Source organism: Aquarana catesbeiana, linkage group LG03 (genome assembly GCF_042186555.1).
Source record: "Aquarana catesbeiana isolate 2022-GZ linkage group LG03, ASM4218655v1, whole genome shotgun sequence".
In the NCBI taxonomy this organism is placed as follows: Eukaryota; Metazoa; Chordata; class Amphibia; order Anura; family Ranidae; genus Aquarana; species Aquarana catesbeiana.
The window spans coordinates 529,370,058-529,395,651 of NC_133326.1; the positions used below are offsets into that span (position 1 = coordinate 529,370,058).

At 46.5% G+C, this 25,594-nt stretch overlaps 1 protein-coding gene across 1 annotated transcript in view; it reads right to left on the minus strand.

Moving 5' to 3' along the window:
- The window catches only part of LOC141133992 (hepatitis A virus cellular receptor 1 homolog), a 42,822-nt gene that overhangs the window by 375 nt on the left and 16,853 nt on the right, over positions 1 to 25,594 (minus strand). The window contains exons 2-3 of the mRNA XM_073623588.1: positions 9,336 to 9,677; positions 5,035 to 5,088 (exon numbers count right to left, since the gene is read on the minus strand). Coding sequence (XP_073479689.1) covers positions 5,035 to 5,088; positions 9,336 to 9,677 — 396 coding nt within the window. The remainder of the gene's footprint in view (positions 1 to 5,034; positions 5,089 to 9,335; positions 9,678 to 25,594) is intronic.

Below are 25,594 nucleotides of genomic sequence, written 5' to 3' on the forward strand. Positions count from 1 at the left end.
CTGCATAGGGATTTTATGGCAGCTGTAGTCTATTGAATTGTATCATTTAGATTTGTATAATACACTATAAATGACATATATTTTTTGTCTGTTATCTGAATCAGTGTCGGTACGATACTTTAAAGTGGAACTACTGTACAGTGCTTCTGAGCACTACAAACAGAAAATGCTTTTTGATTAATTTTTAATATTCAAAGCAACTGCCCCCATTCATCTAAGTCTCCATTGTTCATTTTGCTGTGTAAACACTCTGAAAAACGCCCCCTAGCATTTCTGGTTGTGGCTATCTTGAGTAAGGGCAAATGATTCATGCAGCATTTACCATATTTATCGGCGTATAACACGCACCCCAAGTTTAGGAGGGAATTTTAAGGAAAAAAACTTTTTAAGGAAAAAAAACTTACATTTAAATGCCCATCAATGCAGCCTTATCAGTGTCCATCTGCAGCCTTGCTGTGTCATTTGCATCCTTGTCCAGTGTCATTTGCAGCCTTGTTGTGTCATTTGCAGCCTTGTGTCATTTGTAGCCTTGTGTCATCTGCAGCCTTGTGTCATCTGCAGCCTTGTGGTGTCACACGTTTTTAAATATGGCGCCGCCGAGAGACACAGAGCCGGTCCCGTGTCTCTCGGCGGCTCTCAGGTGATTTTCGGCTTCTCTTGTAGCCCTGTGGGCGGAGCCGAGAGCCGCCGACATTCATACATAGCCGAGTGTACTCGGCTAGGTTCGACTAGCTCCGCTCACAGTCACGCCCAGTCCCTGTGTTATGTCCATCATAGGGCGGGACTGGGCGTGACTGTGAGTGGAGCGGAGCTAGCCGAACCTAGCCGAGTACACTCGGCTATGTATGAATGTCAGCGGCGATCGCTCCTCTGCTCACAGTCAGTGGGGGATCGGTGGGGATCGGCGTATAACACGCACCCGCGATTTTCCCCTGATTTTAAGAGGAAAAAAGTGCGTGTTATACGCCGATGAATACGGTACTTCCTGGAATCCATCTGTCCTTAGCTCAGGCTTGCAAGCAGGAGGGTGCGCTTAGCTGAAAAATCCCCTCCTCCACTCTTTACCTCCCCTCCTGAAGGCTCCTGGGATGTATGACATCATTTGTCTAGGCATGGAAACCAGGAAGTAACAAAAGAAATAGAAAGTAAAAAAGTTTAAAACAAGTAAATATAATATACTTTCCTTTCTATTTAACAATGACAGCAGCATAAGGATTTAAAAAAGTCAATATTGAGAAGGTGAAATTCCGCTTTAAGGCCCTATTCACACGACTCCACATATCTGTTATTCTGCCCTCAATTACAAATCATATGGCGATTGCTACAAAATCGCAAGAGGGAATGCTTGTTTCCACTATGTGAAAGTGTAAATGCAGCCTTAGGCCCCTTTCACACAGGTGGCCTGATCAGGTCCACATGTCCATTTTTTAGGCGGACTCGATCGGACCATTAATCGCCCTCTATAGAAATGTGTATGTAAACGGACATGTTTTCTTTTACACCCGCCATCATCTGATCCGCTAAAAACAGATGGATGGGTGATCCATTTCCCATCCGTCTGGTGGATCGGATCGGATGATAGTCGGATGTAAACAGACAGGTGGTCCGTTTTACATCCAACCACTCATAGAGGAAAGTGGGCTGTATCCATGTTTGCTCTGCATCCGCTGCCCTGTCATTCATCTGCTTGCGGGCAGATCCCCCGCTAAGCAGGTGGATAGGGTGGTGGAGTCCGCATGTGTGAAAGAGTCCTAAAGTGTATGTGAAGGAGAAGGATTAGAACTCATGTTTTTTTAACTACTATCAGAGACTCTGTTGGGGAGATTTACCCTCACTTCCTGTCCTGTTGACGTTTTTATCAGACAGATAGTGAAAGAAAATCTGCAATAGGTATACGGGGAGAATATACCTCTAGCCTTCCCCTACTTTACTTTAAAAAAAAGCATTCTATTTCTGTCTGTGTCTGTTGGAGTATTAAACTCACATGCTGCCTGGTTAAAGTGGTTGTAAACCCATCCAAAAAAAACAAACAAACCTGCAAGACAAAGGCATAATGAGCTAGTATGCATCGCATACTAGCTCAGTATGAAATACTTACCTTAGATTGAAGCTGGTACAGCGGTCCCCGTACACTGATGTAACCGGCGACATGTGTCCAGAATGTTACTGGGTTTGCGGGCTCCGGCGCTGTGATTGGCCAGAGCCGCAAAGACATCACTCCCACGCACATGCGCGGCAGCCGCCGGTCATGGCACATCAGCTGAAGCAATGTCACGAACGAGCCGCTGCTTCAGTGCGCATTTGCCAATGACGTCGGCACATGCAGATACAGTGGATATCTCATAAATGGTGCAGGTTTAGGAGATATCCACGGTACCTACAGCTAAGCCTTATTATAGGCTTACCTGTAGTGGAAAGTGATTTGTAAGGGTTTACAACCACTTTATAGACTATCAGCAGGACAGGAAGTAAAAAAAAAAAAATGATTCTAAGGGGTGGATTTACTAAAGGAAAATAGACTGCAAAGTGCAGTTGCTCCAGATCTTAATAAATGAGCAGAAGCGCTGCTGACTTCCGTTTTCCAATTATGTGCAAGCAAAAATGCAGTTTTTAAATTTTTCCTTGCACGTGATTGGGTATTCTTTGAAAAGTGAAGGTTTACACTTACAGTTTATTTGCCATTAGTAAGAATCGCAGAATCGCTGCGATTCTTTCCGCAATCTCAAAATGCACTAAAATTGCAAAACGCAGGTTCAGACGTTATTATTTTCAATGGCACCTAAACTACCGTGCGGTTTTGCTGTGATTGTCATGTGATTTATCATGTGGCAATCGCTAAAAGTTGCATCACATGAAGCTTGTCACCCAAAAGCAACTTTTTTTGGGCGACAAGCTTCAAGCAATGTGATTTGCCGCATAATAAATTGCACCAAACTCGCACTGCATTTTAGGTGCCATTGAAAATAATGGCAACTGAACCTACGTCTTGCGATTGTAGTGCGTTTTCAGATCGTGGCCAAAACTCCCAGATGTGAATGGAGCCTTACTGAGCTCCGGATAACAGTAAAAACCTAGCAGATTTTTACTGTTATCCGGAGCTCAGTAAGGCGCCATACCCTTCACTACTAAATCCAAAATAAGGATTAATCTTTGGCTGGATATGCACTTTAAAGGCACAACTCCAGCCAAAACATTTTTTTTTAATTTTAGAGAGAGTGGGGGAGGGATAGCTATGCAGTCTGTGTTCCTATTGGGAAGATGTCCCCCAAATACTTTTAGGACAGGAAGTAATGGTGGTATGTAGAAGTTTTAGCCAAATGACCAGAAAAACAGCTAAGTGCAATTTGACATTTATCGGATGAATGCAGGTTAAATTGGCAAAGCAATGGAATGGTAAAGGACTTGATCACACTAGTGCAGTGGCTGGTGGTTTTCTGCATTGGAAGTATGCCAGTCACAGCTAAAACACATAAAAAATAAATTGTGGAGTTACCCAACTCCCAGGGCAACACAGTTATCCTTATGGTGGTTGACCGGTTCTCGAAAATGTCACATTGCATTCCACTTAAGAAGTTGCCTACATCCAAAGAACTGGCATCCATTTTTGCTTGGGAGATCTTTTGATTACATGGGCTACCCAAGGTTATCGTCTCGGACAGGGGCAGCCAGTTTGTATCTAGGTTCTGGCGAGCCTTTTGTGCACAGTTGGGAATTCAGCTTTCCTCCTCTTCTGTGTATCACCCTCAGTCTAATGGGGCCACAGAACTAGCCAACCAGTCCTTGGAGCAGTTTCTACGTTGCTATATTTCTGACCATCATAACAATTGGTCAGACCTCTTACCTTGGGTGGAGCTTGCTCACAATAGTGCCATTAATTCCGCTTCCTGATTGTCCCCGTTTATGCATATTATGGTTTCCAACTATCCATGTTGCCTGACTCATTTGTTCCTCAGAGCATTCCTGCATTAGAGGAGCATCTCTGTGGTCTTCATTCCACTTGGATACAGGTCCAAGAGTCCTTGCGACGTGCCTATGAAAGGTACAGTCTCCATGCTGACCACAGACGCCTACCTGCATCTTCCTACCAAGTTGGGGAGAGGGTCTGGCTGTCATCTCGCAACCTTCGACTCCGTGTTTCCTCACTGAAATTGGCACCTCGGTTTATTGGGCCTTTCTGTATTCTCTGCAGGATTAACCCAGTGGCTTACGCTTTATACCTTCCTTCTAATATGCATATCTCTAATGTATTCCATGTCTCCTTATTAAAACCTTTGGTGTGCAACCGCTTCACCACCTCGGTGTAACGTCCTTACCCAGTACAGGTTGAGAACCATGAGGAGTATGAAGTACAATCCATCATTGACTCCTATAGGTTCTGTGGATGCATACAGTACCTTGTTCATTAAAAAAGGTACGGTCCGGAGGAGCTCTCTTGGGTCTCATCCTCAGACGTACATGCCCCTGTCCTCCTCCGTGCTTTCCATAGACGTTTCACCCTCAAACCTGGTGGTCCTCCGAGGGGAAGGGGTCGTTAAGGAGGGGGTACTGTCAGGGCGGGGCTCTGCCCCCCCTTCTCAGAGTTCAGGCTGCTTAGTTGTCAGTTAATTGCCAGTACTCATCATTCCACAGTGACTCCCCTGGTGATCATATCCTGCTCATTAACAAGCCCTGCTGGCTATTTAAGCTGCCTGGATTAAATCTCCTGTGCCTTCGCCTTGGTCAATATATCTAGAGACTCTCTTCTGTGTTCCTGTTGAACACTTGCCTGGCTGACATCCCTTGTGGTTCCTGATCCTGTCTGCTGCTCTGACTACGCTGATCTCTGGCTTCCTGATTTCCTGGCTTGTTGTGACAACCTAATTTGGTTACTGAACCCTGGCTATGTTTTGACTACGTTTACTATTTGTACCATTTTTACCACTATATAAAATGGTGTGATTTTTACTGCATTTTCTGTCTCCGTCTGATTCATGGTTCCTGACAGCCTGGAGTTCAATGGTAAGAAGATGGTAGGAGACTAGGTCAAAGACTTACCATGTGTAAGGCCAATGGACCACATAGTAAGTGCAGGTTTGGTGCTCTTTGGTGCTGTTAAATACATTTGAAAGGAGATTGAAACTAGCATTAACAATCATAAAAATCTGGTTTCGTTTTATAAGGATTTTTTGAGCTATTCATGTTACACTTTACATTTACAGATTAGTTAGGTATTTTAAAAGAAACCCGTATAAAGTATAAAGTTTGCCACTGCTGACATCCCTGTCTCAAAATACAAGCTGGCTTCAGTATTTTATGAATAACTCACCTGAAAAAAAGTACTGTATGTAGTTTAGAAATTCTGACTTCACACTGACTTTCCTTATTGTCATACTTGTACAATAAAGGATTTCCTGAAGGACTGATGCCAGAGGGAGTCAAAAGGGAGTCAATAATGGCAACCCCTATACACTTAGGGGTCTATTTGGTGAACAAATGCCACAAGCATTTGTCCAGTCATCACAAATTCTGACCGTAGTTTGCCAAATATGTTGACTTCCTTTTATCACAAGTTCTATCTAGTGGCCACAATGAGGTATTTTCCTGATTCAGAAAAATACTGCTCTATGGCCACTAGATGGAGCTAACAATCATAGAAAAACAACATATTAGGCAAAATATTGTCAGAATTTCTGATAGCTGGGATAATGCTTGTGACATTCATCCAAATATTTTTTTTTTTTTTAAATAGACCACAGAAAGAATATGGTAGCAGAATCCCACCTTCTGGCACAAAGAACATTGGGGTTGATTTACTAAAGGCAAATCCACTCTGCACAACCAGTGCACTGCAAGTGCACTTGTAAGTGCAGTCGCTGTAGATCGCTGTAGATCTGAGGGATAGATCTGAAATGAGGGGAAGCTCTGCTGATTTTATCATCCAATCAAAAATGCTGTTTTTTATTTCCCTTGCATGTCCCCCTCAAATCTACAGTGATTGCACTTCCAAGAGCACTTGCAGTGTACATGTAGTGCAAAGTAGATTTGCCTTTCGTAAATAACCCCCTTTAACAGCCATGGAAAGACCCAAGAGAACATAACATATGAGTGGTGCAGTGGATAGCACTTTCGCCTAGCAGTAAGAAGGGTTGCTGGTTCAAATCCCACCCACGACACTACCTGCCTGGAGTTTGCATGTTCTCCCTGTGCCTGCGTGGGTTTCCTCCCACACTCCAAAGACATGCTGCTAGGTTAATTGGATCCTGTCTAAATTGTCCCTAGTATGTATGAATGTGAGTTAGGGACCGTAGATTGTAAGCTCCTTGAGGGTAGGGACTGATGTGAATGTACAATGTATATGTAAAGCGCTGCGTAAATTGACTGCGCTATATAAGTACCTGAAATAAATAAATAAATAACTAGCAATGGGGGTTATTTACGAAAGGCAAATCCACTTTGCACTGCAAGTGCACTTGGAAGTGCAGTCACTCTAAATCTAAGGGGTAGATCTGAAATGAAGGGAAGCTCTGCTGATTTTATCATCCAATCATGTGCAAGCTAAAATGCTGTTTTTTATTTTCCTTGCATGTCCCCCTCGGATCTACAGCAACTTTACTTCCAAGTGCACTTTCAGTGCAAAGTGGATTTTCCTTTAGTAAATAACCCCCAATGTTTCCAGTTATTTGCTCATAGTATGACATCTGTAACATTTGAATTTAGTTACAATTTAAAAAAGAACTCTAGTCTAGGCACAACATGTTTAGTTTGGCAGTCAACGGCAGAGCAGCTCAGGTACCCGTTAGGTAAATATATTCTGTTAACAATATTGTTTTAATTTATAAAAATGGAGTTCTGCCAATTTGCTAATGAATTGCTCTCCTAAAAGTAAAAATAATGATGTATGTTTGAGTCTGACTACTCTGTTGTCTGTGCCCACCTCTATTGTTATATCACCATGAATGACACCAGAAGTACAGTAAATTATTCCTTGGCAAGAGAACATCTTTTTTTTTAAATGATTCAGCCATGATTGCCCAGTGCTCGGTTTAGCCCCGGTTCACAACAGTGCAACCTGTCATGCAATTTGACTGTTTAAAATCACATGAAAGGTTGCACCATATTTGTGCCTATGAAACTGTTTGAATTGGTGCAACTCCGACTTGCACTCATTTGAAAAAGGTTCCTGCACTATTTTTGTCAATTTCATCTGCGACAGATGTCCGCAAGCCACAGATAAAGTCATACTGTCCTGCGGCTTTGAAATTGCATTCAGTGTGAACACCGACTCTGACTCTGTCACTACTTTAAAAGTTATTAAAGTCAACATCTAAATACAAGAGTCATGTGTATTCTTACTTGAATCTTGGTGTTCTTTGTGTATTTCGTCCAGATCTGTACAGTGATCCAGTGTGAAACTTTTCCTCTGTGCGGGAGCTTCCTGTAATAAAGACCGGTCACTGCTGCTTTCATTTTTTGTGCAGAGTGACTGGTCTTGTCTTCGCCCCCTTCTGTAGGTTTCTGCAGTCAACCTGTAGTGGGTGGACCTACTGGGCCCCTCCCACAACTCTAATCTCTGCACAGGCAGTGATGATATCACCACTATATTTACAAGGTAATATCTGGGTTTAAAAATTCATTTGGTGCACAAAATCTGATTTAAAGTGTTTGTTAACTCAAAAAATTATACATTACTGGCAGTCTCTCTATTATAGGCAGGCATACCACACTGTGTAAGTATTTTATAAAAACGAGGATTGTAAATACAACCTTTTAACCAGACAGGAAGTAAAGGAATCTCTCTTACTGAGTCTCCAACTGCAGAAAAAACTGGCAGGCAGTCTAATTCTTCCCTTTTCCATCCAGACCTAAATAAACAAGGTTTGGCTATATATTCACTTTAATCCTTTCATTTGCGGGAAAGTGCTTTTTACATAATTGTTTACACTAGTGATAGAGTCACTTGAAATGCAAATGGCTCTTATGCCCCGTACACACGATCAGAATTTCCGTCGGAAAAACCATCAAAGGTTCCGCTCAAGCTTGCCTTGCATACACACAGTCACACAAAAGTTCTCTGAACTTTCGACCGCCAAGAACGCGGTGACGTACAACACTACAACGAGCCGAGAAAATGAAGTTCAATGCTTCCGAGCATTCGTCAAATTGTTTCTGAGCATGCGTAGGAATTTTGTGCTTCGGAATTGCTACAGACGATCGGAATTTCTGATAGGAACTTTTTCCGTCAGAAAAAACAGAGAACCCGCTCTCAATCTTTCCGCCAGCAAATGTCCGATGGAGCATACACACGGTCGGAATTTCTGACCAAAAGCTCACATCAGACTTTTGCTGGCGGAATTTCCGATCGTGTGTACAGGGCATTAGTGGAAATCTAGAAATCTTCTATAATAACTTTAACTCATTAAAGTGGACCTTAATTCCCAAAATGGACTCTGCAACCCTCTGCAATATTAAAGAGGAAGTAAACGCTGCCTCTTTTTTTTTTTTCTTTTTTCCTGACCTGCAAATTAAAGGCATAATGTGCTAGTATGCATTGCATACTAGCACATTATTTGACACTTACCTGCAAACTAACCCCCTCGTTGTCACCGCTGGAGGCCACATTCATCTTTGCCCATCTTCCTTCTAGGTCTGCGGACCCTGGCTGTGTGACTGGCCAGAGTCGCGTGATGTCACTTCCATGCCGGCCATGGCACAGGGCTCTGAAGAAACAGCACGGGCGGCCGTTCCTTCAGAGCGCATTTGCCGATATCTCCTAAACGGTGCAAGTTTAGGAGATATTTACAGTACCTATAGGTAAGCCTTATTATAGGCTTATCTATAGGTACAAACAATCCAGGGAAGTTTACTTGCTCTTTAAAAAGCAATTCTTTTCTTTCTTTTTTACTTTGGCTCATCTTCTTAATTCTTGCCTAGGGCTGAATAATATGTCAGTGCTCTTGTAGCCTCCTGGGATGTCCTCATCCAGTATCCCAGGAGACTGCAGGGACACACAGCAGTTGGAAGGGTGGCCATATGACATGTCACTGGGAGCCATATGCAAGAAACCAGAAGAGACAGCCAGCTCCCGATGGCAAGTGAGGATGGTGGCGCAGGACCTGACTTGTGACATCAGAGCAGTGGAGTATGTTTTCTGAAAAAACCCTGTATAACAGGCAAGAGGGGATGTTAGGGAGTTTAACTTCCTCTTTATGATGAAACAGTTCTATTCATTCAGTATATGAGGCAGGTTGTACCTGATGGCGAGTTGGGTTACAGTAACTGATATACTTGACTAGCGTATATAAGAACAATATTGCTATTTGACAACTACACCTTAAAAATTAAACATAGGATCGTACCTTCATGTACTCTCACACTTATTTCATGTCTCTGATCATTGTACCAGCCAGGGATCTCCAATCTGCAGCAATATGTGTCTTCATCCATCTTACTTAAATTACTGATAGTCAGAGAAACATCTCCCTTTGATATGTTACCCAATAACTGGTATCTGGAATCAAATCCATTCAAGGTCACTTTGCTGCCATCTGTCCAGATGTTTGGATTGTTACATCTATTTGGTGGACATTTTCCTCGTCCCCAGCACATGGAGGTTGTCCCATCCTTTATGGAGTATGTACAGGGTAAGGTCACTGCACCGCCCACAAAACCATTCACATCCTTAGCTGATACAAAAAGACCTGCAAATGTAGATGTCAGCATGTTATCTGTTATCAAGTTTTTAACATCTCATTTACCATTCTGATGTTTCTGATAAGAGAAGCCACTGTAAACAGTTAAAGACAAAACAATTGTTTTCTTTATTTTTAGTTATGTTCAAACTAATATTTTATAAACAATGTTTCAACCAGCAGGTGGAGCTCCAGGATCATTTTAACATGTATCAAAGCTCAGCCCTGGGCTCATCCCTCACCCCCTCCCCTGGAGGTCCCCTCCAGCAACAAATTTAAAGTGATATTATTCCTTCTTTAAAAAAATAAATGAATACATGTAGCTGCATACATTATGTCACTGTTGCCAACTGTTCCCAGTTTTTTGCAGTCTTTACAGTATTTGCGGCCTATGAAAATTAGCTTTGATGAGTTTCCACCTAAAGTGTGTCTCTTTTGTCTCCAGTGTCTCCCTGGTGACACCCCCACATGTGCACTACCTTATCTGGTGCCTTGTGTGTGGAATGCATGTACAGTAGGGGTTGCTGGTCCTATGCCTAGCCGAAACATTTGTGGTGCTATCTAACTGGCGCATGCACAGTAGAGGTTCCTGTCTCTGAGATCTGCCATTGTACCCAGCTGGCAAATGCACAACACTGTGCTTGGATTGCTTCAGGCAGAGCACCAGATCTCAGAACCAGGAGCCCCTACTGCACATACACTGGCTGGGTATAGCACCAGAGGCCATACTGCTGTGCACAGGGTGCGTTCCTGAGGGGAAAAACAGTAAAAAAAGATAAGGATTGGGGGAACAAATATTTCACACTGTTAGGTGAAGCTAAATCTGATTTTCTATTGGGCGTATCTCACCGAAAATGATTTTTTGTTGCAGGGGATGCCTGAAATCTTAGTACAGACTTCTAGGAAAATCAGTGAGCCAATCACACAAGCGGGAAATTATGTTTCTGGGGGGGGGGCGTTCTGGACCCATTTTGTGAGGCGAATACATCCAGGTAATCATATTGCATTGCATTTTGCAGAAAATTACAGAGCTGCAGATCGAAAAGGAAAGGTCATTTTTAATTACAATATGATTTGAGTGGCAATTGTATATGCTATATTATAATTTTTTTTAGCTGCCATTTTTTTTTCCCATGAAAGTGGAGTTACCCTTTAAAATTTGCAGATTTTTTGACGTGATCGCTGAACCTGCCCTCTCAAACCCAAGCAGATTTGCTCATCACTGTTAATGAAGGAGGGGCAGAAGAACCAATAAAGGAAAATATAAGCTCCAGCTTGAATATTGCACAAATATGAACTAGGACTAACATATTTGTTATGTTAGAATTATTTTTTTTGGAATTAATTTGGTATATTCGGATTTGTTTTGTATATTTGGCATTTTAAAATCGATTTGAAATAAATTTTAAAATGAATTTGAATTCGAAATGGAAACATATTGCAATAAAGACAGTAAGGTATAAACGTGAGATAAGATGATGATTCCTACTTAGGCTATTTTATAGAATAGAATAAACTAAAATATTAAAGAATAGAATAGAATAGAAAATAAAAGAATATAATATAATAAAATGGAATAGAATATAATAGAACAGAAAATATTCTATTCTATTTTTCTATTTTAATTTCTATTCTATTAATTTTAAAATCGGCACTAAAAAGTCAATGTCCCTTTAAATGTTCTTTCAAAAAAATCTTCAAAGATCCAATAAAGTACATTTGCTATAAGAACTGTCTCTTTATTCTTGACCCTTTGCTGGGACTCCTCATAACGAAAAGAATCTCAATGGAAGTAATAGAGGAAACTATATAGTGTAGTATGTTCTACTCCACATCAATCATAAAATCATACATTGTGCTCACATTTAATTACACTGTATGTGCTCCTTTTTATACACTTTACTCCTCCAAACAATAATGCAAACCTTCCATGCACCTCAATTTGCTCCTCTTCTCCAATTGTCGTGCGTCATCCTTCCTGGGAGAAATCCTCACCTCACACCTCCAAATGGATGCTAGGTACTCCCAAAAAGAAGAGACTCTTGAGAGGGGATATGATAGCGATTTACAAATACCTAATTGGTGATCCCAGCATAGGAAAGAAACTATTCAGTCTCAGGGAGTGTAAGAGGACATACAATGAGATTGGAGGAGAAGCGATTCAACCGTAAGCTGCTTAGGGTTTTTTTTTACTGTCAGGGCGATAAGGATGTGGAACTCTCTTCCACAATTGGTGGTGTTAGTGGGGAGTATTGATATTTTTAAAAGACTCTTGGACGTACATCTTAAAGAACATAACATACAAGGATATGGAAAATGATTATCGATACTGACACACGTGCACCTAAACAGCTTGAACTGGATGGACTAGTGTCTTTATTCAACCTTACCTACTATGTAACAGGAAAATTGTACACATAGTGTGATACCATAAAAACATATTCACTAAAATATGAACCAAACCTACCCACAAATAGTTAGTCTAAAACATGTGTGTCCCTTTTAATCCCATTCTCAGATCCTTCATGTGTGCCGCGTTGCACCTCTCACTCCATACACCTTACCAAATATAATTTTTTTTTGCATATGCATATAAACTCAATCTGTCACATACCTGGTGGAGATCGAGCTGTAGAGGGGCTTCTCTTGCACCTCTTGTCTAACACCCCTGATAGTGATGACAGGAGGTGCGAGCGCACAGCAGGGCCATCTTTAATTTTGATTGGGCAAAATTTTCTTGGGGCTCCCCCCTCCATTCTGAGACATACAAAAAATAGCAGGTGGACTCAAAATCAGTTTACTTCAGCAGATCACGCAGCAATTACAATTGTTTGCCAGAGGTTACAGCCTATCCTTACTGCTCACTGGCTGGTTTCTAGAGGTTACAACACATAATTTCTGCTTGCCGATTCTTTGCTAAAGGTTAATGTACATTATTAGCGCTCACTAATTGGTTGCTAGGGGTTACATCACATCATTACCACTTACTGATTGGTTGCTAGAGATTAAAGCAGATGACTACTGTTCGCTGATTGGTTGCTAGAGGTTAATGCACATCATTACCTCTCACTGAGCAGTGGAGCAATCCCAAATAATTGAGCAAGTAAAGGGTCACATTAATACACATACTACAGGAGAGTGTCAGAGAGTGCAGACATACTACAGGAGAGGTTCAGAGACTGCGGACATACTGCAGGAGACAATCAGAGACTGTGGACATACTGCAGGAGATTACTAGAGACTGCGGACATACTGCAGGAGATTGCCAGAGACTGCGGACATACTGCAGGAGACAATCAGAGACTGCGGACATACTGCAGGAGACAATCAGAGGCTGCGGACATACTGCAGGAGACAATCAGAGACTGCGGACCTACTGCAGGAGACAATCAGAGACTGCAGACATACTGCAGGAAACAATCAGAGACTGCGGACATACTGCAGGAGTCAATCAGAGACTGCGGACATACTGCAGGTGACAATCAGAGACTGCGGACATACTGCAGGAGATTACCAGAGACTGCGGACATACTGCAGGAGACAAAGACTACGGACATACTGCAGGAGACAATCAGAGACTGCAGACATTATACAGGAGATAGTCAGAGAACTTTCAGCAATGCACAGCTTTACAGTTGAATAACACAGCTCAGGGTTTAAACAGTCAGGCATTTTATGGGTGTAAGGACATACCTGAACAGCCAAACTAACTACATACATTCAGGTGTGTCAGCGGGGCTTCCACTCTCTGCTCTCACTACAGCAACCGGGAGCTCCACTGATGCTTTGTTGGGGGGCCCGCGCTACCTGTGAATTGGGGTCCAGATGACAGCTTTGCAGAGTGCACAGAGGACACGGGAGGATGTATTCCCGCGCTAGCCAGCTGAGAGGGGCAGGGCCGGGAGCTCCACTGATGCTTGGATATCCCTATGCTACATTTCTCTGGCTTTAATGTTAGTCCCGCAGTCCTGATGCAGTACCTAGGTGGAGTAGATGTTCCTCCCATGTATTGCTGTAGATCGCAATGTCATCCAGGTATGCACAGGCATAATCCTGAAGGCCATCGAGGAGTTGATCTACCATTTTCTGGAACGTCGCCGGAGCATTTTTCATTCCAAATGGCATGACCTTAGACTGGTACAAGCCAAAGAGGGTGATGAATGCCGACTTAAAAACAAATTCCGGGTCCAGAGTAATCTGCCAGTACCCTTTGCATAGGTCAAGAGTAGTTAGGAAATCACCTTGGGGGATGCAGTCTAACAGTTCATCGACCCGGGGCATGGGGTAGGAGTCAGTCGTTGTGCAGTCGTTTAGTCGGCGGTAGTACCATGTGGCTTTGGCACTAACACTACTGGGGGTGCCCAGGGGCTGTTGGAGGGCTCAATGACTCCTAAATCGAGCATGTCCTTTATCTCCTGCCTCATACCCTCTCTCACTGACTCAGGTACCCGGTAAGCCGCCTGCCGGATAGATAGCTGTCCCGGGGTTTCCACTCGGTGCACTGTCATAGTAGTGTATCCAGGCTTGGTGGAAAACATTTCCTGATGCTGCCTAAGGACCAGCCTGGCCTGGTCCTGCTACTCCGGCTGTAGCTGCCCATCCAACCGCACTGTCTCTACACCTGCTCTGTCTCCCCTGTATCTCTCACCTGTAGCTATGGCAGGGGAAGGTTCTAGGCATCTTCGCCGGCTGGAGCACATATGGCAGCTATCTCCTCAGGCCTCTCTTGGTACGCTTTGAGCATGTTCACATGGAAGGTCCGCTGGACTCTTTCATCTGAGCACTAAGCTACCAGGTAGGTAATGTGACATATGTGTTGCACTACCTTGTAAGGTCCCTACCAAGAGGCCTGTAATTTGTCTGACTTGGTAGGCTTGAGGGCAAGGACTGTCTGCCCTACAGCCAAGGTGCGATTCCGGGTGGTACGTATCATACCATCACTTCTATCGCCCCTGTGCGGTCTAAAGGTTCTCCCATATGGTGTCTGTGAGTTCCTTCAGCCAGTCCCTGTGCGCTAGTACGTACCCTACCACAGAGGTCTCTTCAGCCCCTTCCCAATGGGCTCCAAGTAGATCTAGTGGCCTCCTCACCCGTCTCCCATACAATAACTCAAATTGGGAGAACCGTGTAGATTCCTTGTAAGCGAACAGGAGGTGCGGCAGAAATTTCTCCCAATCCCGGTGAGAAGTTGCGAACATCTGCAGCAATTACTTTAGCGTTCCATTGAACCGCTCACATAGTCCATTTGTCTGGGGGTGGTAGGGAGAGCTGTGTATAGGCTTAATTCCACAGAACTTCCACAACTGCTGGGTTAGGTCCGCAGTAAACTGAGTCCCTTGGTCTGAGATAATCTCCTGAGGGAAACCCACCCTGTCAAAGATTCGGAGCAGGGCCTCCACTACTGTCTCTGCATGGATGTTTGTTAGAGGAACTGCCTTCGGGTAACTAGTAGCATAATCCACCACCGTCAAGATATATCTCTTCCCAGAGGGACTGGGTCGGGATACTGGTCCTACCAGGTCTATGGCTATCCAGCTAAAGGGCTCAGCTATGATTGGTAGGGGGTACAAAGAAGCTTTAGATCGGTCCCACTCTATCCGTTCCCTTTCTAATCCCCCGGGGTCCATCCCTGCCCTCTCCCTGTAACTAGCTAATGTCGAGTCAGATAGTAGTTCCCGGATAAAGTCAGTCGGGGTAGCCCAGGTAAAGGGTGGTACAGTCTGATAGGGGTTAGGGAAGTTAGGCCTCATCTAGGTCCCATCATCGAGTGCCTCCTCCGCTCGCCTTGCTTGCTGCCGGGTGGTCACAGGGAAGCCTTCTGGGGATAAATGCACATGGAAAGATGAAGAAAGATGTCCCAAGTAGAACATCTGCAAGTATATCTCTCATAACTCCACATAACTTCCACGTCTCTGTATCCCGAGCCCCAATCCATATGCACTTGGGAAGCAGGGATGCGTAAAACTTTGCCTCCAGCCACTCGCACAGCTATGGACCTCCCAGTTTTCCCAGTCCTTGTAATCATTCTGGGTTGCACCAAAGTAATAGTAGCTCCGCTGTCCCTGAGTCCTTGGGCGGGTCACCCATACGACCTGTCGGTGATGCCTGCGATTGTCATCGGCAGCAGCTTGTATGGGGCTCACCTTATGGAGTAGCCCAAATTCCTCTTCACCCCAGCCAGTTGAGGTAGATGGTGGGGTGGCTTCCAGATAATGAGCAGCCGCTTGGGCTGGGCCAGGGGCAGCATGGTTCCATGAAGTGACGTTGACATTTCGCAGAAGAAAGCGGAGGAGCCCAGCAGAAGAACCGGAGAGCGGGAGAAGAACCGGACACCGGGAAAAGAGGCCGGAGAGCAGGAGAAGAGGCCGGAGAGAGAGCGGAGAAGTTGGAAGAGACCCCCGAAGTCGGAAGAAGACCCCCTGGAGCTGCCTAATAAATTACTTTAAAAACCTGTCTAGTGTGTTTTTTTATTGACACTTTTTTCCTTAGGTGAATGGGTAGGGGTACGATGTACCCCATACTCATTCACATAGGGTGGGGGGCCGGGGTCTGGGGGCCCCTTATTAAAGGGGGCTCCCGGATTCCGATAAGCCCCCCGCCCGCAGACCCCGACAACCAACGGCCAGGGTTTTAGTGCCCCCCCTCCTGAACCGTACCAGGCCATCAACATGGGGACAAGGTGCTTTGGGGTGGGGGGGCCGCAGGGCGCCCCCTTTCCCCAAAGAACCCACCCCCATGTTGAGGGCCTGGTACGGTTCAGGAGGGGGGGGCACTAATTCATCCCCACCCCCTTTCCTGACTGGCCGGGCTGCGTGCTCAGATAAGAGTCTGGTATGGACTTTGGGGGGACCCCCACGCCATTTTTTTCGGTGTAGGGGGTTCCCCTTAAAATCCTTACCAGACCTAAAGGACATTGTCGCCTCCCCCTCGCGCTTGCTGCAATAGAAAAAAGTGTTTTTCCTACTGCACCAAGCGCGAGATGCACAGTACCCTGTCGCCGAGAGCGCTGGAAACATCCTCGCGGGCAGGTGCTGTAGCTGCCCTTGCGTTGTATTTGGTCCATCGGACCAGCATACAGACGAATGGATTACCCGATAGGAACTGGGTCCGGTGGAGTTCCGGCGGGAAGATTTGAAACATGTTTCAAATCTAAAGTCTGTCGGATTTTCGACCGAAAAGGTCCCTTGGAAGTCTGATGAAGCCCACACACGGTCGGATTGTCCGACAGGCTCGTTCCAGTGGACAAGTTCAGTCAAAAAGTCCGCCCATTTGTACAGGGCATAACACTGGAGGGGTTTCTGATTGGTTGACATACAACTTTTGATCTTGTTGTTAAGCAATATGAAAAGACCCTACTTGTAATTACTGACAAAAGCATTTAAAGGACTCTATAATGTTTGCCAGGTAAACAAGTCACCATTTCCCATGAATACCCTCTCAAGTCTAATTACCATCAATAAATACTTCTTGTATGGTCAAATAACATTATTTATCACCCTCAAGTATGTAAACAATGTGCCCTTTGAAATGCCTAATTAGATAAGCAGGCTATTCCCAAAATACCAAGGTGGCCTTGCATAAAATTTATATCCTTTTGATGTGTTTAATGGACTTGTCACTAGCCTGTCCAAGAATGTATGTATGTGAATATATGCTCTGTGCAGTTCTCTCTCTTTATACACATATATATATATATATATATATATATATATATATATATATATATATATATATATATATATATATATATATATATATATATCCAAGCTGGCCGGCTGGTCCAAGCTGGCCGACAGGGACTTTGCCGTTTTTCCCCGGCGCTGCACTGCATGCTGGCCGGGTTCAAGCTGGCCGGCCGAGTCTGCCGTTTTTTTGGGCGAGAAGCCACAGAAGTCGCAGGTGAGGTCAGATCTGCACCCCTCGGCTGGGAGGGAGTTCCACAGACCCAGCCGCGGGGCGCGGCGCGCGGTGCGCCCCTTCCTCGTAGAACCCCTTTTCGGGCGGCGGGAGAGGTTGCTGCGAATATATGTGAGGAGGTGATTTTCACAGAGCCACGACCAAGGAGCCTCACGCTTGGGCCGATGCTGCCCCCCGCTCCCCGGCGGGGAGAGCGTGCCCAGACCCCGGCCCCAGAGGTCGCGGGCCGCCCGGGTGCCTCGAACCCCTCCCGACCGCCTGGGGAATGCGTCTCTGGTAGGCCTGCCGTCCCCTGTTCATCGCGGAGAGAGGCCCCCCACCCCGGGGCAGGCCTCCCTCCCCCCGTGGTCCCCGACGGTGAGTCTGCCAGGACCCGAAGGAGAATCAGGCCGGCCAGACGGACACCGCCGGTGGCAGGGCCGTGCCGAGCGAGGCTGAGGACGCGTGGCCAAGCGCAGATTTTCTACGACAGCCCTCGGTACCTCCGCAAGGCACCCTCCCGCGGACCCGCACGGGGAGGGGAGGCTTTGGCCGAGCCTCCTCCTGCCCGCCGCCTCAACCCCACAAAGTGTCGCCCCGGGCCCGCCCGCCTCTCGAGCCCCCTGCAGCCACCCTGACGAGGGGGATGGCACCCCCCTCCACCCACTGCACACAGCCCTTCCCGGGGAGGCTGTATCCTGACATCCTCTCCTCCTCGGAGTCTGGATAGAGGGACGTCGGTGAGGATATGGATTAAGTAGGGTGGTAAAGCAGAGAAGAGCGTAAACCACTCAACCACTAAGTATGGTAGTACCCTCTCCAAATACGGCTTGTGACCATTAATGTCGCAAGTATGCATTCTACAGCGGCTAGATTTACAGCCATTGATTTTCTCAGCCGGATTGATGCTGACATTTTGTTTTTGCAGGAGACCTTGCTGGTATCTGTGGCAGAGATGTGTCTAGCAAAGAGGGAGTGGAGGTGTGGGCCCTCCCTCTGGTCTCTTGCGGCTGAGCCCTGTAGTGGAGTTGCGGTCTTTTTTAAGACTGGTCCGGTGGCTTGTAGACGAGTGATTGAAGTGGAGATTGGTAGATGTCTGGTGGTAGACACTGTCGTGGGGGGGCAATTCCTTTGTCTGATCCATTTTTATGGCCCTCAATCTAAGAGGGAGAAAAAGTGCCTTCTTACGGCGGTCAAGCCTTACCTGTTTACATCCCAGCAGTTGGTTTCCGGTGGGGATTTCAAAGATCGGGCGGGCGCTGTTGGCCCTCTGAAATATGATAGCATTTTTTTTGAATAGCGTAGTGAAGGAGGCCGGGTTGGTGGATGTGCACGTTCGCCATCTCCCCAACCACACTGGGTTCACATATACCGGAGGTAATTGTAAGAGTAGGTTAGGTTAGGTTTTTTTTGAAGGAGGACTTTGTCTTTGCAGCTCCTGTGCTGCAGGCAGTGGAGTTCTCCGACCACTGAATGGCGTCTGTTGCTTTGAATGTGGCTGAAACCCCTCAGAAAGGGCGGGGTTTGTGGCGCCTGAACAGATCGCTGCTTGAGGACTCTGAGGTGAGGCAGACCTATCAGACTTTCCTTATGCATCAAGTCTAGCTCCTTGAGAGTGGCTGCTCCTGCCTGGAATGGTGGGAAGCAGTGAAGAAGAGATCCGAAGGCTTTTTCCTGGGTGTCTCTAGGTGCAGGGCAGCCTCGAAGTACCAGGCCTATCAGAGGTTGCGCAGGCAGCTGGACCACTTGGTGTCCTCTGGGGTCTCTCAAGAACAGATATCTGCTCTAAAGCTTCAAATGAAGGAGTGCCAGTACGACCGTCTCGTCTCCCTGGTCCTTGAGAGGGAGTTTTTCTCCCCAGATCCTTACAAGAGCTGTGGTGAGGCAGTGAGTTCGAAGGTCATACACGGCCTGAAGGATTCCTCGGGGTCCCTGGTCCAGTCCAGATCGAGATTCTGGGTATCGTCAGGAACCATTTTTCAGGCATCCTGAAAAAGAAGCCTTTGGATGTAGAGAAAGCCAGGAGATTTCTTGATGAGACCCCGCTTTGATTGCTGTGTTCTCTCATTCCTGCCCAAGCCTGTGCCTGTCTCCATGTGTTCTGTTGTACACACTTGAAGGGGAGGTAGTCCTGGGGGGTCTGTACTAATGGAGGGAGGGTTGTCCTGGGATGTCTGTACTAGTGAAGGGGGGGTTTGTCCTGGGGGGGTTGTACTAATGGAGGGGGGGTTGTCCTGGGATGTCTGTACTAGTGAAGGGGGGGTTTGTCCTGGGGGGGTTTGTACTAATGAAGGGGGGGTTTTGTCCTGGGGGTTTGTACTAATGAAGGGGGGGTTTTGTCCTGGGGGGTCTGTACTAATGAAGGGAGGGGCGGTTTGTCCTTGGGGGGTCTGTGCTAATGGAGGGGGTGGGGGTTGACCTGGGGGGTTTGTACTAATGGAGGGGAGTTTGTCCTGGGGGGGTCTGTACTAATGAAGGGAGAGGTGGTTTGTCCTGGGGGGGTTTGTACTAATGGAGGGGGGTTGTCCTGGGGGGGGTTTGTACTAATAGAGGGGCGTTTGTCCTGGGGGGGTCTGTACTAATGAAGGGAGGTGGGTTTGTCCTGGGGGGGTCTGTACTAATGAAGGGAGGTGGGTTTGTCCTGGGGGGTCTGTACTAATGAAGGGAGGTGGGTTTGTCCTGGGGGGGGTCTGTACTAAGGGAGGGGGGTGGGTTTGTCCTTGGGGGGTCTGTACTAAGGGAGGGGGGTTTGTCCTGGGGGGGTCTGTACTAATGAAGGAAGGGGGGTTTGTCCTGGGGGGGTCTGTACTAATGGTGGGGGGTTTGTCCCGGTGGGGGTCTGTACTAATGGTGGGGGGTTTGTCCTGGTGAGGGTCTGTACTAATGGAAGTGGGTGGTTTGTCCTGGGGGGGTCTACACCCAGGAAAGTACACCCAGGGATCCAGAGGGAGAGGGCAGTGCTGAGGGAACACCATCAGAGAGAGAACCCCGCTGCCCTGCGCCACCAGAGGGAAAACCACACAGCCTGGCGCCATCCCTGGCGGAGAAAGGAATGGAGTCATTGCAGGAATACAGATCTGGGTGCTACCCAATGGAGTCGCCACGGGCAATTCAGAGTGAGCCGACTCCTGATCAGGGGAAGCATTGCTGTATCGCTGGGTCAGGTGAGAGGGCCGATCGGCCATTATCTACTAATGTCCATAGGAACTGCAGTCTCTGACCATCTCCTGTATCATGTCTGCCCTCTCTGACCATCTCCTGTACTATGATTGCAGTCTCTGACCATCTCTTGTATCATGTCTGCAGTCTTTGACCGTATTATGTCTGGGGGCTCTTTCTGGTGGTGTCTGGGGGGCGGCATTGAAGGGCCCGGCCTTAGGGCGGCAAAGGGAGTAAATCCGGGCCTGACTGCAGCTGTTCATGGCTGGGGGTTGTTGTCTGTCTGAAAGACTAACGTATATCAAAGGCCTGAATGGAGACGGCCAATCAAATTGCTCAGCCATTCAATGTCTAGTGAATATAACATGGCGTTCAGTCTATAGTTTGATATAGTCTTGTCTGTGTATAACTATGAAGGCGCAGACCTAGGAAAAATGGGACTTTAAATTATATTTCCTCTGTCGGATATTTTTGTCATCTGTGGACTTTGGACTTTGTTCTGTGTTGGAAGTCAATAAAGTGCATCTCTCTGGAAGAATTGGGTTGCTGCGGAAGAGTACTTACATCATCATTATAATAACTACTAAATTAATCATCCACCCACTATATATAATATATCACTACACTATATATCACTACATCCACTAGAGACAAAGTCCTGCCCATGCATGAGGTGGTGGGTGATGTCTTTCGGGAATTGGTGAAGGTGAGGAATCTTGAAAGAGATAGGGTTGGGCTGAATAGGAGTGCTCGTTTATGGAGGGGCTTTCACTTCCAGCCTCCTTAGGGCCTACAACCCTGTTTCTTAATTTGGTGGTGGTATCTGCTGTCCCTTTAGCACTCCCCTAGATTTTGTTACAGTTTTTTTTTAATGTAAGGTTGCAGCTGTCTGGGATCTGTACACTCTCGTCTGTAACAGGGGTTTGTTGTTTTTATGTGGTTTATAGTGAAGTGTATAGTTAGATGTGATGTGTATAGTAAGTGTTAAGAGGTGGCTGCAGTCTCGAGTGAGACCACAATTGGCATATGATCTCCTGGTGGCCCATAATGCTAGTAAACCTGCTGTCGGGTCATGTCCGTGCCCAAATCAGGGTCTGGCGAGGTTTGGGAGATATGAACCAGTTATGGTAAGCAGATTTTTTATGCAAAGGCTAATCTGGGCTAGTTGCAAAGGCTCCGACTCGCCCTGAAAGGGGACTAAATTGGTGAGTCGGTGGTGGAAACACTTTGTAGTTATCTGTTTTTTTTGCCTGTTTGTATTAGTTATAGAGCATTATGTTATGACCGAATATGTAAAGGCCGTTTTTCTTATGTTTTTTTCTGTTAGTGTGGTAGCAGTCTCTAAATAAAAAAAAAAAATTCCAGCTCCAATAGCGTATATTAAAGTTACTGCAGTTAAAAAGCTCGTAGTTGGATCTCTCAGCGCCTCCCCGATGCTCTTGACTGAGTGTCCCGGGGGGCCCGAAGCGTTTACTTTGAAAAAACTAGAGTGTTCAAAGCAGGCCAGTCGCTTGAATACTTCAGTTAGGAATTAGGGATGAGCCTGATGTTCGAGTCAAACGCAAGTTCCACTCGAACATTGGGTGTTTGCCTGTTTGCCGAATAGCGAACAATTTGGGGTGTTCGCGGCAAATTCGAAAGCTGCGAAACACCCTTTAAAAATATATGGGAGAAATCAAAAGTGCTAATTTTAAAGGCTTATATGCATGGTATTGTCATAAAAAGTGTTTGGGGACCTGGGTACTGCCCCAGGGGACATGTATCAATGCAAACAAAAGTTTTAAAAAAGGCTGTTTTTTCGGGAGCAATGATTTTAATAATGCTTTAAGTGAAACAATAAAAGTGAAATATTCCTTTAAATTTCGTACCTGGGGGGTGTCTATAGTATGCCTGTAAAGTGGCTCATGTTTCCCATGTTTAGAACAGTCCGAGAGCAAAATTACATTTCTAAAGGAAAAAAAGTCATTTAAAACTACTCGCTGCTATAATGAATTGTCGGTCCCGGCAATACAGATAAAAGAAGTCATTGAAAAAAAACGGCATGGGATCCCCCCAGTCCATTACCAGTCCCTTTGGGTCTGGTATGAATATAAGGGCCTCATCCCCACAACCCTTGCACAGGGGTTGTGGTTGTGGGGATCTGTGGGCAGGGGGCTTATCGGAATCTGGAAGCCCCCTTTAACAAGGGAACCCCCAGATCCCGGCCTCCCCCCTGTGTGAAATGGTAACGGGGTACAAATGTACCCCTACCATGTACCAAGACACGGCTTGGGACAAGTCTTTTATTAAAAAATAAAAAAATAAAAATGTCCCATGAAGTCGTCTTCTTCTTCTCTTGCTCTGCCGATGGACCGAAGAAGAAAAAAAAAAGCCGCACCAACCCTACATTTGTACCCCATTACCATTTCACACAGGGGGAGGCAGGACCTGGGGGTCCCCTTGTTAGAGGGGGCTTCCAGATTCCGATAAGCCCCCCGCCCGCAGACCCTCACAACCACCAGGCAAGGGTTGTGGGGATGAGGCCCTTGTCCCCATCAACATGGGGACAAGGTGCTTTGGGGGCTACCCCAAAGCACCCTCCCCATTTTGAGGGCATGTGGCCTGGTACGGTTCAGGAGGGGGGGCACTCTCTCGTCCCCCCTCTTTTCCTGCGATCTGCAAGGTTGCATGCTCAGATAAGGGTCTGGTATGGAATTTTTGGGGGACCCCCACGCCATTTTTTTAAAATTTTGGCACGGGGTTCCCCTTAAAATCCATACCAGACCTGAAGGGTCTGGTATGGATTTTGAGGGGGACCCCAACGCCACTCTTTTTTAATGTTGGCGCGTGGTTCCCCTTAATATCCATACCAGACCTGAAGGGCCTGGTATGGAATTTGGGGGGACCCCCACGCAGCTTTTTTTTTTTACATTTTGGTTCGGGTTTCCCCTTAATATTCATACCAGACCCAAAGGGACTGGTAATGGACTGGGGGGATCCCATGCCGTTTTTCAATGACTTCTTTTATCTGAATTGCCGGGAGTAGTTTTAAATGACTTTTTTTCCTTTAGAAATGTCATTTTGCTCTCGGACTGTTCTAAACATGGGAAACATGCGCCACTTTACAGGCATACTATAGACACCCCCCAGGTACGAAATTTAAAGGAATATTTCACTTTTATTGTTTCACTTTAAGCATTATTAAAATCACTGCTCCCGAAAAAATGCCAGTTTTTAAAACTTTTTTTACATTGATACATGTCCCCTGGGGCAGGACCCAGGTCCCCAAACGCTTTTTATGACAATAACTTGCATATAAGCCTTTAAAATTAGCACTTTTGATTATTCATGCTCGTGTCCCATAGACTTTAACGGTGTTCGCATGTTCGAACAAATTTTTTGCCTGTTCGCATGTTCTGCTGCGAACCGAATCGGGGGGTGTTCGGTTCATCCCTCATAGGAATAATGAAATAGGACTCCGGTTCTATTTTGTTGGTTTTCGAAACTGGGGCCATGATTAACCGCTTGCTGACCGCGCTATAGCCGAATGATGGCTGCAGCGCAGTCGGATAACTCTGGGAGGGCGTACATTGATGTCCTCCCAGAATCCTGCTCTCGCGCACATCCGGGAACATCCGCCAGGAGTGAAGCCTGCGGCTTAAATTGACTCACCACGGGAAATCTCACCCGGCCCGAACACGAAAATGATTGACAGATTGATAGCTCTTTCTCGATCCTGTGGGTGGTGTTGCATGGCCGTTCCTAGTTGGTGGAGCGATTTGTCTGGTTAATTCTGATAACAAACAAGACTCCTCCATGCTAGTTACTCGACCCCCGGCGGTCCGCGTCCAACTTCTTAGAGGGACAAGTGGCGTTCAGCCACGCGAGATCAAGCAATAAGAGGTCTGTGATGCCCTTAGATGTCTGGGGCTGCACATGCGCTACACTGAACGGACCAGCGTGTGTCTACCCTTCGCCGACAGGTGTGGGTAACCCGCTGAACATCGTTCATGATAGGGATTGCAATTATTTCCCATGAACAAGGAATTCCCAGTAAGTGCGGGTCATAAGCTCGCGTTGATTAAGTCCCTGCCCTTTGTATACACCGGCCGTCGCTACTACCGATTGGATGGTTAAGTGAGGTCCTCAGATCGGCCCTGCGGAGCACCGAGAAGGTGATCAAACTTGATTAACTAGAGGAAATAAAAGTTGTAACAAGGTTTGCGTAGGTGAACCTGCGGAAGGATCATTACCGAGATCCGATGGAGGAGGCGCACGCTTTCCGGCCCAGGAGAAGGGAAAACAAAGCCGTCGTGATTGTGTTGATTAAGTCCCTGTCCTTTGTACACACCAGCGTGTGTCTACCCTTCGCCGACAGGTGTGGGTAACCTGCTGAACATCGTTCATGATAGGGATTGCAATTATTTCCCATGAACAAGGAATTCCCAGTAAGTGCGAGTCATAAGCTCGCGTTGATTAAGTCCCTGCCCTTTGTACACACCGGCCGTCGCTACTACCGATTGGATGGTTAAGTGAGGTCCTCGGATTGGCCCTGCAGAGCACCAAGAAGACGATCAAACTTGACTATCTAGAGTAAGTAAAAGTCGTAACAAGGTTTCCATAGGTGAACCTGTGGAAGGATCATTACCGAGAGCTGAGGGAGGAGGCACGCGCCTTCAGGCCCACGAGAAGGGAAAACAAAATCACCGTGGGCCAGAGGTGGAGGCACCGGGCCGGGGCTTGCGGCTCCCGGCTCCCCTCCCTACGCCTGCGGGACCCAGAGGAACGCGTTGGCGGGAGGGGGAAGGCGTTTCGGATGGCCCTCCCCCCTGGCCCCGAGGGGGAACACGCCCACCGGCAGGCCGAGCGGGGTACCGCATGGGCCCCGCTTC